Genomic DNA, 16,590 nt, shown 5'->3' with positions numbered 1-16,590 from the left:
GGTGCCCGACGGGCTGGTTGGCCTTGGCGATAAGGGTTGCCGAGGATGGGGATTTTCTGCCTGCTCTGTGCAGCCTCCCCTCCTGCAGACACTCCTGACTCCTTACTTCTCTGCCAGATGCCAGCAGCAGGCTGGGTGACTGGCTCGTCCTTCCTGGCTCTTATTGAGGGAACACATCAGAGGGCAGCCAATGCCTGCAAGAGACGCATGCTGAAATATTAATGGCCTGGATTTGCCTGTGAGCTTTTAGAGAGAGAAGCAGCGGCAGAGAAAAGGGGGGGGGGAGTTGGAGGGAAGAGGAGGAGGCGGAGGGTACCAAGGTAAGTGAGAGACTTGGTTTGGAAAAGCTCCAGAAGATGTTCAGATGCCCTTTCGAGAGCTGCTGCAATGCTTGCTCAAGGTCACATACTTCTACAGACCTTTGCAGCGGGAGAGGAAGCTTTTAGCTGCCCAAAGCTTTTCGTTTCTCCCCCTTTTTTTAAAGCAAATTTTATTATGTATTTATTTTATTTATTTATGGGATTTGTATGCCGCCCTATCTCCCAAAGGACTCAGGGCGGCTAACAACGATTAAAAACACAGAATACAGACATGAAAAGGTGTTAAATCAAATTATCCCATAAATAGTCCAATTAAAAACACAATAAAACAAAATTAAGGAAACCTCCCTTCCATCAATCCAGGTCGGCCCATTGAAAAAGCCATGTTTTAAGGTTGCGACAAAAGGAACGGAGATCCGGGGCCATCCGGAGCTCCAAGGGGAGTTGATTCCAAAGGGCAGGTGCCCCCACAGAGAAGGCCCTCCCCCTGGGGGTCGCCAGTCGACATTGTCTGGCCGACGGCACCCAGAGGAGGCCCTCCCTGTGTGAGCGCACAGGGCGATGGGCGGTCGTTCCTGGCAGCAGATGGTCCTGCAAATATCCCAGACCTAAGCCATGTAGGGCTTTATAGGTAAGAACCAGCACCTTAAACCAGCATCTCCCAGGAAGTCCAAAAGGAGAATCAAAGGGGGATGGGGGTAGCGAGAGAAGACTGGAAGCCACCCAACCATCACACCTAACAATGAGGGTTTAATCTAGCCAGCCTTTTGCTGCAAGATGGCTCTTTGTAAACCTCAAACAAATAAGAGTTATCAGAAATAACTTTGTGCAAGTGCTTGTGTGTGTATGCACGTACGTACGTACGTACCTACCTACGTATGTATGTAAAGGTAAAGGTAAAGGTTCCCCCGCACATGCGTGCTAGTCGTTTCCAACTCTAGGGGCCGGTGCTCATCTCCGTTTCAAAGCCAAAGAGCCAGCGCTTGTCCGAGGACGTCTCCGTGGTCATGTGGCCGGCATGACTAGACGCCAAAGGCGCACGGAACGTTGTTACCTTCCCACCAGAGTGGTTCCTATTTTTCTACTTGCATTTTTACGTGCTTTCGAACTGCTAGGTGGGCAGAAGCAGGGACGAGTAACAGGCACTCACTCTGTTACGCGGCACTTGGGATTCGACCCGCCAAACCGCCGACCTTCTGATCGACAAGCTCAGCGTCCTAACTCACTGAGCCACCGTGTCCCTTGCACGTATGTATGTATGGAGAACAAATTACTATGTAAAGAAAAGGAATATGAAATTGTCTTTTTTTGTTTTGCTTAAAGAAAAAAAACCCTATATTAAAAATATGCCTTTCTTTTCCTTTACACAGTTACTTATCATTTTGTCTAAAAATAATAATATCAGCTCTCCCAATGAAAATTTGAGTGTGGCTTCACTCAAATAAACTTCTTACCTTATTACTGGAGCAGACCATATCTAGGGCAAGTAGCCATCCAGCATGACCGCAAAGCCATTTGGAAACAATCATCCTGGTCTAGAATTTTGCAGAAAAGATTATTGAGGCAGAGAGAGAGAGACAGAGAGAGAGAGAGAGAGAGAGAGAGAGAGAGAGAGAGAGAGAGAGAGAGAGAGAGAGAGAGAGAGAGAGAGAGAGAGAGGAGAAAGAAAAGGCTTTTGTGTTAAATTCGTTAAGTAAAGGATGGCTTACTGTTTATTTCCATTTTAGATGGAAGATCAAACAATTCAGTACAAATGACAAGGAGGGACAGGTTTTCTGCAAAAAAACCAAACCCCAGGTGTGATTTTTTTTATTTTTTATTTTATTTTAATTCCATTTATATCCCGCCCTTCTCCGAAGACTCAGGGCGGCTTACAAGCTTAGCAGTAGCCTTCATTCTATGTATATGCCTGCTTATTAGGGCTTTCGCCCCCCCCAAGTGGCATTATTACAAAGTCAGCTTATTGCCCCCCAACAATCTGGGTCCTCATTTTACCTACCTCGGAAGGATGGAAGGCTGAGTCAACCTTGAGCCTGGTGGGACTCGAACCTGCACTAATTGCAGGCAGCTGGTGTTACTTAAGGAGGCCTTAGCCCACTGCTCCACCAAGGCTCAGAGAAAGAATTACAATCCTTACGCAAGCAAGTGCCTCCCAGTAAATTTAGGTGATCAATTGATGGATTTTTATGCCATCAAGTCAGGGTTGGCTCTTTAGTGATCGGATAGATTTTCTCCAGGAAGATACAAGGTAAGGCAAATACTGTGCTAAAACTTGTATACGATTGTACGAAGAGGCCTTTGCATTATTGAGATGGAACTGGGACTGGACTTGCGCCATTAGAGCAGAGAGAAACAATGGAGGAAAAACGGACACGAGAGAGAAACACTCTTCCGACGATAGATAAATACAGCCAAACCACTTTTTTTTTTAAAAAAAATGCAGATTGGGAAAAAGAACTGCCTCCCCCCGCCAAAAAAAAAAAGCTTACAAGGGGTAAAAATCAGATCAACTATTTCCCTCCTTTCAATTATAACATCTCCTGAAGTCCCTGGAGAAAGAGGAGGGGCTTAGAGGCACCCACTTGAATTCCCACTCATTGTTCATCTTCATGTTTGCCCTTGAAAAGGCAGGTTGCTTGTTGGCAGAAGGAAAAAGGAACGAAGACAAGAAAAAAGGCAACCCTTTCATCATCATTGAGACCTGGCCAACAGCAATAAATCAATTACTGCAAGGCAGCGTAAGTCAATATTTTATTTAGTCATTGCAGGGATGATCAGTGTGGATTCCCTGCCTGGAATCCGGGGGGGGGGGGAGAAACACAATTTAAGAACACGCATCGGGGCTACATTGCAAACTGATCTGTGAAGGGGAATAAATAAAGGTTGCTTAAGGTAGCCTTAGGGACGCGGTGGCTCAGTGGGTTAGGACGCTGAGCTTGTCGATCAGAAGTTCGGCAGTTTGGCGGGTCGAATCCCGAGTGCCGCATCACAGAGTTGAGCACCTGTTACTCGTCCCAGCTTCTGCCAACCTAGCAGTTCGAAAGCACGTAAAAAATGCAAGTAGAAAAATAGGGACCCCTACGGTGGGAAGGTAACAGCGTTCCGTGCGCCTTTGGCGTCTAGTCATGCCGGCCACATGACCACGGAGACGTCCTTGGACAATCGCTGGCTCTTTGGCTTTGAAACGGAGATGAGCACCAGCCCCTAGAGTCGGAAACGACTAGCACGCATGTGCGGGGGAACCTTTACCTTTACCTTTAAGGTAGCCTTCTCCCAACCAGCTTAGACATTGGATGAAGGCGCTGAAGCCCAAGGACCTCTTCGAGCTGAACGTGACTCATGGTTGACTTCAGGGGTGGGATGTTTTTGTAAAAGGCAACTGGATTTCCTTGCTTTTTCTTCTTTCTTTGAGCACAGCCAGTCAAAAGTTGTTTTCTGAAAGCGTTCCCCATGGCTGCCTTGCAGTCTAGCCTTGAGTCCCCACATTAACAAGTATTAAGTGGCTGTATCTCATTAAAAAATAATAATAATTGGGTAATATTCAGATTATTAGGGAACCCTGTTCTAACATCGTCCTGCTTCCCGAATGGAGGACCTCAAGAAGGAAGTGAAGACCTTTTTGAAGTTCACATCTCAGAGGCTTCTGGAGATGGTTGATCTATTTTGGGGTAAGTCTATGCGCGCATATAAGAAGAGGATGTTTACTTCCTAAAGCAACTTACATTGGATTTTCTATAAAACCTAATTATAGAAATTATATTTTGTTTTCCTTCCACTGGAGGAAAAGAGCTAAGAGTTTGTTGAGTTAAGAAAACAACATTTGAGGATGTGGAAACGCAATGCACCTGACGAAATGCCCGCCTTCCTGAGTTAAAGTCATATCTGACCACTTAAAGGAAATAAACCTATACTTTAGCATCTATTTAAAGAGGGATGTGTTAAAAAACACACACACACCCTAATATGCAATAAGGTTGTCCGAAATGTTTGCACAATTGTACTGATTGGCCCCTTTTACTGACACAATGGTTTGATGCAGCCCTCAATGAAATTCAGTTTAACACCCCTGTTTTAGAGAGTCATTGAGGCCATTGCAGACTCCAGGAACCATTTGCACTTCAGTTTGAGATTCAGACAACACAGACTCGTCCCCAACAGCCTGTGCCTGTCTTCAACGGCGAAGGGACAAAGGCCAGAAAACATCCTGCAGCCAAGAAGGCTCCATGCCCATTTGCACTGCTCAGGTGACCCTGAGGACACAGGTAAACCTCCCAGGGGCCTCAACGACTCTCTAAAAGAATGCAAATGACCAGCTGTCTGCGAGGAGTATAAATCCTTCCGTTCCCCACCATCCAGTCGGAGCTGAAGAAGCTTCTTGGATCATAAGTAAAATGTCTTTCAAAATAAAACAAGAAAGTCCAGTTGTCTCCTGAAAAAGCACCTTTGGGACAACCATGATTTGGAGGACTGAGAATCTCCATAAAACATGTATTCAGGGTCGCTTTCATTGTATTGAGGATATTGCAAATTTGGTGTTGTAACGGCTGATAACTATCGGAAGTCTTTTGTGTATTCAGTGAGACTACCAATGAAACGAACAGAAAAGTACAGATATATGCAGTGCTTTTTTTTGTCATAGAATGGAGTTACGGCACCTTTTTTCGATAGATTTTCCAAGTTTTAAAAGTAACTTTTGAAAATTTGATGTTTGGTCCACGTGGACTTGAATTGTCCGGTCGAGCGTAGCAGGTTGGTGGCAAAATCATTAAAATGATGCACGTGGGCTGCTTGTGTGTCGAGTCCGATGCACCCGTACTTCGCCTGCGCTGGTTGTGATGGCGCTGCTCGGCTTGTGGCACTGCTTGGCTAGTGAATGGTTGTGTGGTCGCACTCTGAGTGCTTCCTGCAGGCGGCAACTGTTATGTTTCGTTAGACAACTGACGTGTGTGGGTGTGTGTACAGGGATTGACTACATGCGAAAGGTAAATAATTTCTTTATTTTAAAAAATCGTTGGTGAATTGAACATCTTTTTTTTTAATTTTTAGTGTAAAAGTGTGATTCCAAATTTAAAAATGAAAAAAAATACTAATTACTTCTCAACCACTGGTCCTGCTAAGAACTGAATATATAATTTTTTAAAAATAAAAGATTAACAAGATGTGAGTTCCGGCACCTTTTTTTCTTACAAGAAAAGCACTGGATACATACACTAAGTAGTATGGTTTCACAATTAATAATCAGAACTTTAATTATGAAAGAGAAAAAGAGGGGCTTGGATACTGTGTTATAAGCAGAACAACTCTGCCCCCCCAAATTTGAAATTCTTACTCCTTGCCCCTTGCCAAAAAAAGAATTCTAACTGCAAGTAATCCTCAACTTACAACAGTTCATTTAATGACCGTTCAGAGTTACAACGGCACTTTAAAAAAGCGACTTATGGCTATTTTTCACACTTACGACTATTGCAGCATCTCCGTGATCATGTGATTAAAATTCAGACGCTTGAAAAGCGACACAGATTTATGACAGTTGGTTTCCCGGGATCACGAGATCCCCTCCTACGATCTTTTGACAAGCAAAATCAAAGTGGAAGCCAGTTTCACTTAACAGCCCTGTGACTGCAGCGATTCACTTAACAACTGTGCCAAGGAAGGTGGTAAAATGGAGCAACGCTCACTTTACAATGGTCTCGCTTAGCAATGCAAATTTTGGGTAGGCGAGGACCACCTTCACCTCAAATATTGACCAACAATTTAACAATACACTGGAGTCAATCAAGGGCAGAATCCTCCTCCAGCGTGAAACCCTAGGAAGCAATGCTCTGTAGTTTAGCTCCCTGTTTGTTTATGTATATTATCTCCCTTTCTGCTTCTATAACCAGCTTGCAATTAGATAAAACCCAGTCTCCAGCTTTTGTGGTGTGAGGCATCTGACCCCTTGGGTTTAGAATTAAGAGCAACAACAGCAGAGTTGGCCGGGAGGTCTTCTAGTCCAACCCCCTGCTCAGGCAGACAAATGGTTGTCCAATCTCTTCTTAAAAACTTCCAGTGTTGGAGCATCCACAACTTCTGGAGGCAGGTTGTTCCACTGGTTCATTGTTCTCACTGTCTGGAAATTTCTCCTTAGCTCTAGGTTGCTTCTCTCCTTGAGTAGTTTCCATCCGTTGCTTCTTGTCCTGCCTTCAGGCGCTTTGGAGAATAGCTTGACTCCCTCTTCTTTGTGGCAGCCCCTGAGATATTGGAAGACTGCTGTCATGTCAGCCCCTAGCCCTTCTCTTCATTAAACTAGACATACCCAGTTCCAGCAATTGTTCTTCATATGTTTTAGCCTCCAGTCCCCTAATCATCTTTGTTGCTCTTCTCTGCAGCCTTTCTAGAATCTCTCAACCTCTTCACTCATCTTGGAGAGGTAGACTTGCCTTGTAAGTCCCAGTTGCCAAGTGTCAGGATATTTTATGACATTCATCTTGGGAATCTGCTCCAGCCCTCAATATTTACTTTTCCTTGCCCACTAGTTTAAGTTAACATCCTTTTCCTGTATCCCAGCACGAAGGCAGCTGATAAAAAAAGGCTGTGCTGTTCTGCGTTTGCTGATAAGTTGAAAGAAAAATCAAAAGTAAGATTTGCCCCCTTGAATCAACCGTGGCTCCTTCCCTATAATTCATGTACATACATCGCCCACACGGAGGTCCTCTGCGCTCTTTCACATTGTCATCTGACCTCTGACATTTCCACCAGAGCTGGGAGGACCAACATTATACGTTTCCGCCCTTTGTTAGCAGTACCATTCCTTGTTCCGAGGTTCAGTTAAAGGAAAGAGGCCAGGCACGTTGTAGGAGCAGAGCGATTTGAAGGCCAGTCAGCTTCTCAAGACATTTGAGAGGAACTGAAGATGCTAACTACCATCTTACTGCTTTGTGGGACTGTTGGGCTGCTGAAATCAGACCCACATTCAAGGTATCCTGGTCATCACCATCAGAGGCAAAGGCCAGAGGTTCCTCAGATGCCTGCACCTCCACAACCATCTTCTCCAGCTGAAGAATTCTGGAGAAGAGAGTCCACCCAAGATGAAACTGAGCCAGAGATGGAGGAGTCTTACCCTGCAAGTCAGGAATCCAGAAATGAGTAAGTATTTTCCAAAAAAAGAATCTGTATTGTACCAATCTGCAGTTATTGCAATAGTAATGGTATAGGCTCTCTGCTTAAGCAGGGGGGTGTCCAAAAGACCTCCAAGGTCCCTTCCAGCTTCTATTCTATTCTATTCTGTTCTGTTCTGTTCCATATTCCATATTCCATATTCCATATTCCATATTCCATTCTATTCCATTCTATTCCATTCTATTCCATTCTATTCCATTCCATTCCATTCCATTCCATTCCATTCTATTCTATTCTATTCTATTCTATTCTATTCTATTCTATTCTATTCTATTCTATTCTATTCTATTCTATTCTATTCTATTCTATTCATTCTGGAATTACAAAGAGAATAACAGAGTGGAAGGGACCTTGGAGGTTTTCTAGTCCGACCCCCTGCTCAGGCAGGAAACCCTATACCATTCCAGGCAAGTGGCAGTCTAGTCACTTCTTAAAAACCTCCAGCGTTGGAGCACCCACAACTGGGTGGACTTAAATACCGTTGTTGTTTTTTTGGGGAAAAGGGATGCTATTACTTCCAGAATTTTGACTGCATTTCACTTCCATAGAGCAAGTACAAATCTATTGTAGTGTGTCCTTCTTTTCATCTTGTAAAGGTAAAAGATAAAGGTAAAGTTTCCCCCACACAACCCTACTCAAATCCCCAAACAAGAAGACAGGGACCCGGATCTGATTCTCAGACTTCTTTGTGCTGGATATTCTTAGTGGAGGCACCAAATTACTGAAGAGCATCGCCATCTGTCCCACGACCAAAGCACACACTTTGTTCTTGTTGTAATAGGCCCAGAACACTATGCCTTCCCTGACCTAGTGCCATCTAGGTATGAAAACGATGGCATCCGTCATCCTTGATCAGTGCAGTCAGATAAAGGCATTTAAGTCTACTTAAGTGGGAACATCATGGAGAAAGCCCATTGCTGCCTTCAAACCAATGAAGCAGAGCTTAGATTTGTTGGTTTGTGACAAATCGCTTTTCATTTCATTCAGTTTGTGGACTTGCGTACAAAATACGGGAGGAAATTTTTAAAGAAAGGTTTCGTTGTTGTTTAAGAGCCAATTTTAAAAAATGGAAGAGAGAGGTTTTTTTTTAAATCCAGGAGTAGATCCAGTAGTAGTGTCAACGCTGCTAACGTCGGATGTTCTTGCTTTGACAACATACGGAGATGCAGTCTTTTTCTTTAACTTGTGTGTTACTCTTAGATTTAGAATTAGATGATAGTGGGGGGGGAAGGAGGAGGAAGAATGTGCATGGGTATTAGTTAGACATAACAATATCGTAGTAGTGTGTGTTTCAAGGTTGTTTGAAATAAGAGATGATAAGAAATGGCGGGTTGGAGAACAGGAGAGAAAGCCCGCATTTCAAATGAATTGGGGAATGTGATTTATGACTGTAAATTGGAGGAGGGAATTGTGCTTTGATACTATGTGTTCAGGGGAGGGGAATTCAGATTTTGGCTTCGACCATGTACGTGCGGACGCTATGCTTCTCGAATAAAGATTCTTTCAGGTAAACAATGCCTCAAAGTTCTTTGAAGAGTTTCATCTGTTGGAACCTTGACAAGTAGATTATTTTTCTTGCTGGATCAGAATTTGGCTTCTGGTCGTAAAGATAGCAAAGCAGAATTTGGCCACTGCCGGAGATTGAATCGATCTGCCAGAGGTAGCTGAATGTAAAAAAAGATTCGCTGTGAGAAATCCACTAAAAAGGGAGGCAATATTCCCATTCCTAATATCCCTGTAGAAGAGGCAGTATAATAAAACATGGTTTAAGGATTCCACTGTGTTCCATCCACAAGGATATAATGTGTTATTATAAGGGTCTCTTTTAACTAGCCTCCCAAGTCAGCAGGAGGCACAGCATGGCAGCAGGACAGGCTGAGCAAACTTCCAAATTTAGAAATCGTTTTATACAGGTAGTCCTTTACTTATGACCACAACTGAGCCCAAAATGTATGTTGCTAAGTGAAACAGTTGATAAGTGAGTTTTGCCCCATGTTGCCATCTTCCTTGCCACAGTTCTTAAGCGAATCATTGCAGTTGCTCAGTGAGTTAAGTTAACCATGTTAGGTTAACACAGGTGTTGACCTTGCTTGTCAGAACATCGCAAAAGGGGATTACGTGACAGGCCCGGGACGCTGCAACCGTCATAAATGGGAGTCAGTTGCCAAGATTCTCAGTTTTGATCACGGGGATGCTCCAACAGTCGTAAGTGTGAAAAAAGTGTCATAAGTCACTTTTTTCACCGCCATTGTAACTTTGAATGGTCACTCAATGTCAGGTAGCTCCTGGCTTCCATGCAGAGGTGAAGTTGCCTAAGAGAAGATCTTTAGGTAAGGATGCTAAACCTAGTTGGCTAATCTACAGTATATCCAAGGTACATTTCATTATCAAATTTTCATATCTGTTCATTCCATTTTTCATCCACGCAAATCTCATGTTAGCTGCTATTTGCAACATTCAGTGAACATGTGTTCACCTCTTGCCTTGAAATTCAAGGCAGCTCGCAGTGAAAAAGAAATGCAGGAAGAATGACAGGTCCGGCAAATGACAGCAGCGTGCAAAAGGTATATAAAAAAGAATTAACTGAGTTAAAATACGTGGGAAATCTGAAGTCAGAAAAATCAAGGGCTTCTATGTCTCTCTGATTTGGAGATTGAAAGGCATATTACTTTTTTGTCGATATCGGTGGGATTTCACACCGCTAAATTGTGGGTTTGCAGAGTTGGTGAGCCAAATCGTGATTGTTATGTGTTGCTCAGTCCTTGTCCCAGATGCCTCTGATAGGAATGCAAACAGGTTTCTTAGAATAGAATACCTTTATTGCCATTGCGTAACTCACAACAAAATTAAGTCAGGTTCTTTAGAGTCTTCAAAGAATACATGGGCTTTATGTACTTTTTCTACACTGGTTGTTTCTACCACTTTACAGTGGAATGGAGAACCTGGGTCTATGCACTGCATTAGCTCTGGCTCCATGTTTGGAGAACTTCAGCCATAATGTTTGTGGTGGGCATCTCTTTTTCCATAGTACCAGTACTTGATACCGCTTGTCCTCTGGGTTGAATCTCCAGAGCAAGACACAGGAAGGATGTTCTGTTCCAGCCTACGACCGGCCCTGTTTGTGTGTCAGGGACAACCCCTTCTTCCTTTAAACAATCAATAGACTGGAAAAAAACCTACCCAATTTTATTTACAGTTCAAACAAAAAGGCAACAAAATATTTCCTTCAATAAATGAATCAAAATATCAAACAAGAGGCAACAAACAAGAGTTAAACAGAAGTATCAAGAACAGACCAGGATTCTCTTAGAATGTCTCCAAACGGTTGCCTTCAGCAATGAGCCCCGCCCACACCTTCCCTTTTTATTATCAGTCCCAAGGCGTGGCTTCTCACTGCCTTCTCCTCCTCTCACTGAGTTGCCTCATTGCCTTTCTCTGCTCTGCTCTGCTGGATTGCCTTCTGCTTCTAGCGTCACTGAACAGATTCAGCTGTGACTATTCGGAGTCCGACACCTCGTGCTCACACAGCTGAGCCTCATGAGGAACACGACTGGAAGGGCCAGGCTGAGAGTCCTGCAGTGCATCAGAGCATCCCTCTGACACCGAAGGCTCTCCAAACCCCTCCTCCTCCTCCTCCGATTCATTGGACTTAGCTGCTGGGAGCACAGGCTGACACTGAATCACAACAAAGGATCAGACAAGTCACAGCAATTGCTTCATTCTGATTAACTCCCAACAATTCTTGGTGCACTCTTCTTGGCCAAAAGATTGGGGCAGGTTAGAGAAATGACTAGGAGGTTACAGATCTTGGTGGTAAGCAACAAATCTCCTGGAGAGTGGATCTTAGCAGGCATTTAATGGCTGAAAAAAATGATAGGAGCTATGGAACATCTTCCTTATTTCCTAGGACACTAGGAATCTATAATTCTGCATTTCCAGAACAAAAGGGTAGAGAAGGAAAGTTGTGCAGAGTTATCTTCAAGGCTCCTAAAAATTACACCTTGGAGACGGATTCTGAGCATCCATTGGTTCCTACCTGATGAAATATAAAAAAAATCTTGAGGAAAGATGGATGAATGTTTTATAACACATTTCATTATCAGGCTGCTCTTGGGAAACAACCTACTTCTTTGTATTTATGGTCCCTGCTGCTAAAGCTTTCGTGACTTCGCTTTCAGAAGCGTGAAATCTCGTAACCAAATTTTGATGGCTATAATGGGCAAAACCAGGGACAGATTATTTGCCTGCAAACCAAACCATTTCCTTTTAGGTATCTGCAAAAATCAAAATTCCTTCCTGATATCTCATTTTGTCTGATCTCTTAAATCAGGGGTGTCAAACTCAATTTCATTGAGGGCCGCATCAGCATTGCGGTTGCCCTCAGCGGGCCGGGTGGGTATGGCCAGGGTGGGCGTGGCCTACTGAGTAGGTGTGGCTAGAGTGCGTATGTCCTACTGGGTGGGCGTGGCCAGCTCTACATCGTTGGCATCAAGGGTGCCTATGGGGGCCTGGGCAGGAGTGGGACAGATCTGAGGGTCTCTGGCGGAAGGAGGGTCTCTGGGCCAGGGCCAAGGCAGTGGGGGCTGTTCCCTCACTGTTTCCAGGATGGCTTTGCGGGCCACATGAAACCACTTCGCGGGCTGGATCTGGCCCCCAGGCCTTGTGTTTGTCATGTCTGTCTTAAATTATTATTCGGTATAATTGTTCCCCTTGACATTACCCTGTGTGGTTCTTTACAGATTTTTTTTTTGCAATTTGCAGCATTAAAAAAACAGCTCGAGGTTTTTTTATTATTATTATTTATTCATTTCTGATGACAAAAGTTGCCTTTCTCTGCACAGTAAAGAAGCTATAATTGATGGTATCAACTGGGTGTGAGGTTCTTCACAAGTTTTCATGATTAAACAGTCCCATGGAGACATTTTATTCATGAAACTTCTTATTCCAAATGCCTGCCGTTCTGCATAAATAAAATCGAAGCAGGCCCTAAACAATTGACACATGAGCAATGACAGTAACATTAGCCATCCATGCCATCTTCTGAAGCATCTTTTCCACAATCTATCTCCTTCCAAATTATGGTTCTCATCAGCTCCAGCCCACAGGGTTAGCAAGCATGGAAACTGGAATCCAAAGTAACAGGGGTGCCATCTTGAGGAAGACTAATGGAAACTGTCTTGCTTGCATTTACCCATGTGGTCTCTTGTCCCGAAGGTGCTTTTTTCACGGCTTTGGATTTTGTTTCTTTTTTCTCATTGAAGATGCTTTGCTTCTCATCCAAGAAGCTTCTTCAGCTCTGACTGGATGGTGGGGAACCCTTGGATGAAAAGCGAAATGTCTTCAAAAAAAGAAAAGAAAGACCAGTTGCTTCGTGAAAGAGCACCGTTGGGACAACCATGACCTGGATCAAGGCTTTTCAACCAGTGGTACGGGTACCACCCGTGGTACATTGGCACCTGGCAGGTGGTATGCGACCATCCTAGAAAAGTGGTAGCCGGGGAGGGGAATGAGCTGAACCGTGTTGTGATTCAGGGTCAGCCTGTGGGTTCGGCAGTTGGACCGGACGACTCAGAGGAGGAGGGGGGGGTGTTGAAGAGCTTGCTGAGGGGATTGGACAGCTTGATGAGAGCCCTCAGCCAGGCCCCTCCCACCTGGTCACCACGCAGACCCAGCTGTGTGAGCATGACAGCGTGGATGAAAATGACCCACAGCTGGCCCTGTTCAAGGACGCCCGACGCAGGAGGCAGTCAACCAGGAGTAAACAGAGGAAGGGAATGGGGCTCCTCGGAAGGAGGCAGAGAGAAACCACGCCCTGAACTGTATTTAAGGGGGAATGCGTGGGAGGGCTGGTTTGCTGAAGGCAACCGCTTGAAAAGCTCCTGTTTCTTGGTTCGTGTCTTGTTCTATTTGTTTTTGTAGCAATAATTTTGGCAGGCGTAATTCCAGCCTCTTGCCTTCTTGTAAAAGGGGTTGTCCCTGCCTTTTCTGCAGGGCCGGTAGCAGGCTGGTACAGAACAAACCGGTGGCAGCACCGCACAACCTGAGTGAGAGATGACTGGCGCTGCAGGGCTGTCAGGGCTCAGCGGAAGCGCCAGGATCAGCGCCAGGCTCCAGCTGGAGCTCAGCGCTGGTCCTGGTGCTTCTGAGCCCAGAAGAAGCGCCGATCAGCTGGAACGTTGCAGCATCTCCAGGGTCTTGTGATTTACATTCAGATGCTTGACAACTGATTCATATTTATGACGGTCACAGTGTCCCAGGGCCATGTGAAGTGACCAAAACCTGCTGCAACCACCCAGCAGGGGGGGGGAATAAGAACCAAACACTCCCCCACACACACTCCTGCTGCCAATCCTCAACAGAAATGCTCACAACAATGAAAACCTCGGAACAGGAGGAAGAGCACCGCCGGGCAGGCAGGCAGGTGTCTTGCTTGGCTGTGGTTTGGGGGGCACTTTTTTCAGGGCCATTGTAACTCAAACAGTCACTAAGCGAACTGTCGTAAGTCGAGGACTACCTGTACTTCATCACTTTTTTTTTGGGGGGGAGCATCAAGTTTTTGACTCCTTGCTAGGCGACTGGTGGTCCTCGGATGTTGCCATATCCTAAAAGTGGTACAATGGGTGAAAAGGTTGAAAAGCCCTGACCTGGATGACTGAGAATCTCCCCAGAGATGTGGTCTCTTATTGCTTTAAAGGAATACACTCAGATCCAGCGAGGTGATGAAAGATGAAAGTAGCCTTCTGATGGATGACTTTGCCCTTTAGGATGTTTCTGTAGGCCAGGCTGCAAGCAGCATAGACAGAAATTGGTAATTGCAAATACGTAGGTGCTTGCTCCTGGGGAGGAAAGCCATGGCAAATCTAGACAGCACACTAAAAAGCAGAGACATCACCCTGCCAACAAAAGTGTGTATAGTCAAGGCTATGGTCTTCCCAGTTGCAATGTATGGCAGTGAAAGTTGGACCATAAGAAAGGCTGAGCGCCAAAGAATTGAAGCCTTTGAATTCTGGTGCTGGAGAAGACTCCTGTGAGTCCCTTGGACTGCAAGGCGATCAAACCGGTCAGTCCTAGAGGAGATCAACTGACTGCTCTTTAGAAGGCCAGATCCTGAAGCTAAAACTCAAGTACTTTGGCCACCTAATGAGAAGGAAGGACTCACTGGAGAAGAGCCTAATGCTGGGAAAGGTCGAGGGCAATAGAAGAAGGGGACGACAGAGAATGAGGTGCCTGGATGGAGTCACTGAAGCAGTAGGCGTGGTAGAGGACAGGAAGGCCTGGAGGAATGTTGTCCATAGGGTCGCGATGGGTCGGACACGACTTCGCAGCTAACAACAACAACAGGTGCTTGCAATTAATTCTGGGTGAGAGGCAGAAGCTCCAGCCTTTCTGTCTATGGGACTCTTCAAAATCCTTTTTTTTTTGATTGGAGTCATCACCTGAGATAAATGCAAAGATCTAAATGTGCCTTTCATATACGAACATGGTGCCTGGGCTGAAATGGCCTCTCAAGTGTAGGCGTGAGAATGTAATCAGAGGAAACAATTCAATGGCCAGATGGAGCCATCAGCCAGACGTATATAAATAAATCCAGCTGAAACCCACATTTTCCCATACAAGGTCATATATATAGCATTATCCTCCTGACTGCAATCTCACCACAGGTGGCTGAACGTATATTTGGAGGAGAAGGGATGTCTACTTATTTCTATCCATTTCATCTTGGTTTCACGATCACTGACGGACTATCCGGGTCACGTAAAAAAAAAAAAAAAGCAACTTTGTGATGTGACCGGATATCAGTAAGTTCTATTGCAGCGGGAAATCTTTGAAGCTGCCCCCCACTTCTACCGCCAGAGTCTGCTTTAAACAGAGGTGCAAGAAAGGAATGTTAGACAGTGAGGCTTTCCATCCAAAAAAAAAATCTTCTCATTTCACATCGAAAGCAACAGAGCTCCTAGCGGTTCCCACTTCCAGTTATGAAACGTCTGTGGAGATTCTCAATCACCCAGAACACGTTTGTCTCAAAGGTGCTTTTCCAAAAAGGCCACTGGATTTTGTCCCCCCCCCCCTGAAAACATTCTCTTCGGTTCTGAAGAACTGAACTGAAGATGCTTCTTGGATGGGAAGCAAAACGTTTTCAAGGGGGGGGGGAACCAAGAAAAATCCAGTTGCCTTCCGGTTATCAAAGTTACCAGAATGCTATGAGAAGCTCAGTGCTTTGAGCTTGTAGCCCTTGGGAAGAGTCAACAATCAGTTGGATTGCCAGATGATTGAAAGAGCTTGGCCAATTGGTCACGGGGATCCAAATGAAACTTGGCCCGGCTTGTGAACTGGAGTGAATTTTTATTTTTATTTATTTTTTATTTTTAATTCCATTTATATCCCGCCCTTCTCCGAAGACTCAGGGCGGCTTACAAGCTTAGCAGTAGCCTTCATTCTATGTATATGCCTGCTTGTTAGGGGTTTTTTTCACACACACCCCAAGCGGCATTATTACAAAGTCAGCTTAATTGCCCCCAACAATCTGGGTCCTCATTTTACCTACCTCGGAAGGATGGAAGGCTGAATCAACCTTGAGCCTGGTGGGACTCGAACCTGCACTAATTGCAGGCAGCCGGTGTTACTTAAGGAGGCATTAGCCCACTGCTCCACCAAGGCTCTTGCCACCAATGACAAGAAGGCCAGTCACAAGCCAAGATCAAAAGGCAGTCATAAACTATTGGGGGTGTCAATTTACTCTAAGGGCAGATCTGAATCTGCTCTAGGAACGAGAGACCAATAAATGGTCTTATGACCCACAATCATTTTTAGGTGGCTCTCATAGTAGCTAGCTGATGTTCAATCCATTAAGTAGACCAGACCATGAAATCACCTCCACAGGATGTCTACTACTACTACTTTTACTGGCTACTTTTATTTCTGAGATGTCTTTGAATATTAGTAGCTCAGGTTGGTAGTTGGGCTGTTGGGTTGATCTCCGAGTTTGGCGATTTGGTTGCAAATTTTTCATCTCCATTCAGAGGGACATCTTCAGTGCGCTTTGAATTGTGCTCGTCTGTCAGAGCACTGGCCTTTAAATACCTTTTTATGTGATGTAAATTGGTGTGGATGT

At 44.8% G+C, this 16,590-nt stretch overlaps 1 protein-coding gene across 1 annotated transcript in view; it reads left to right on the top strand.

The window, feature by feature from the left end:
- The first annotated feature begins 7,191 nt into the window (after nt 1–7,191).
- MMRN2 (multimerin 2) overlaps nt 7,192–16,590 on the top strand; it is a 29,109-nt gene continuing 19,710 nt past the window's right edge. The window contains exon 1 of the mRNA XM_083364186.1: nt 7,192–7,445. Coding sequence (XP_083220312.1) covers nt 7,213–7,445 — 233 coding nt within the window. The 5' untranslated portion in view covers nt 7,192–7,212. The remainder of the gene's footprint in view (nt 7,446–16,590) is intronic.

Source organism: Vipera ursinii (genome assembly GCF_947247035.1).
Source record: "Vipera ursinii genome assembly, chromosome: 5".
In the NCBI taxonomy this organism is placed as follows: Eukaryota; Metazoa; Chordata; class Lepidosauria; order Squamata; family Viperidae; genus Vipera; species Vipera ursinii.
Note: the sequence above shows the minus strand (reverse complement) of the source record. Positions and strands in the feature narration are given on the sequence as shown.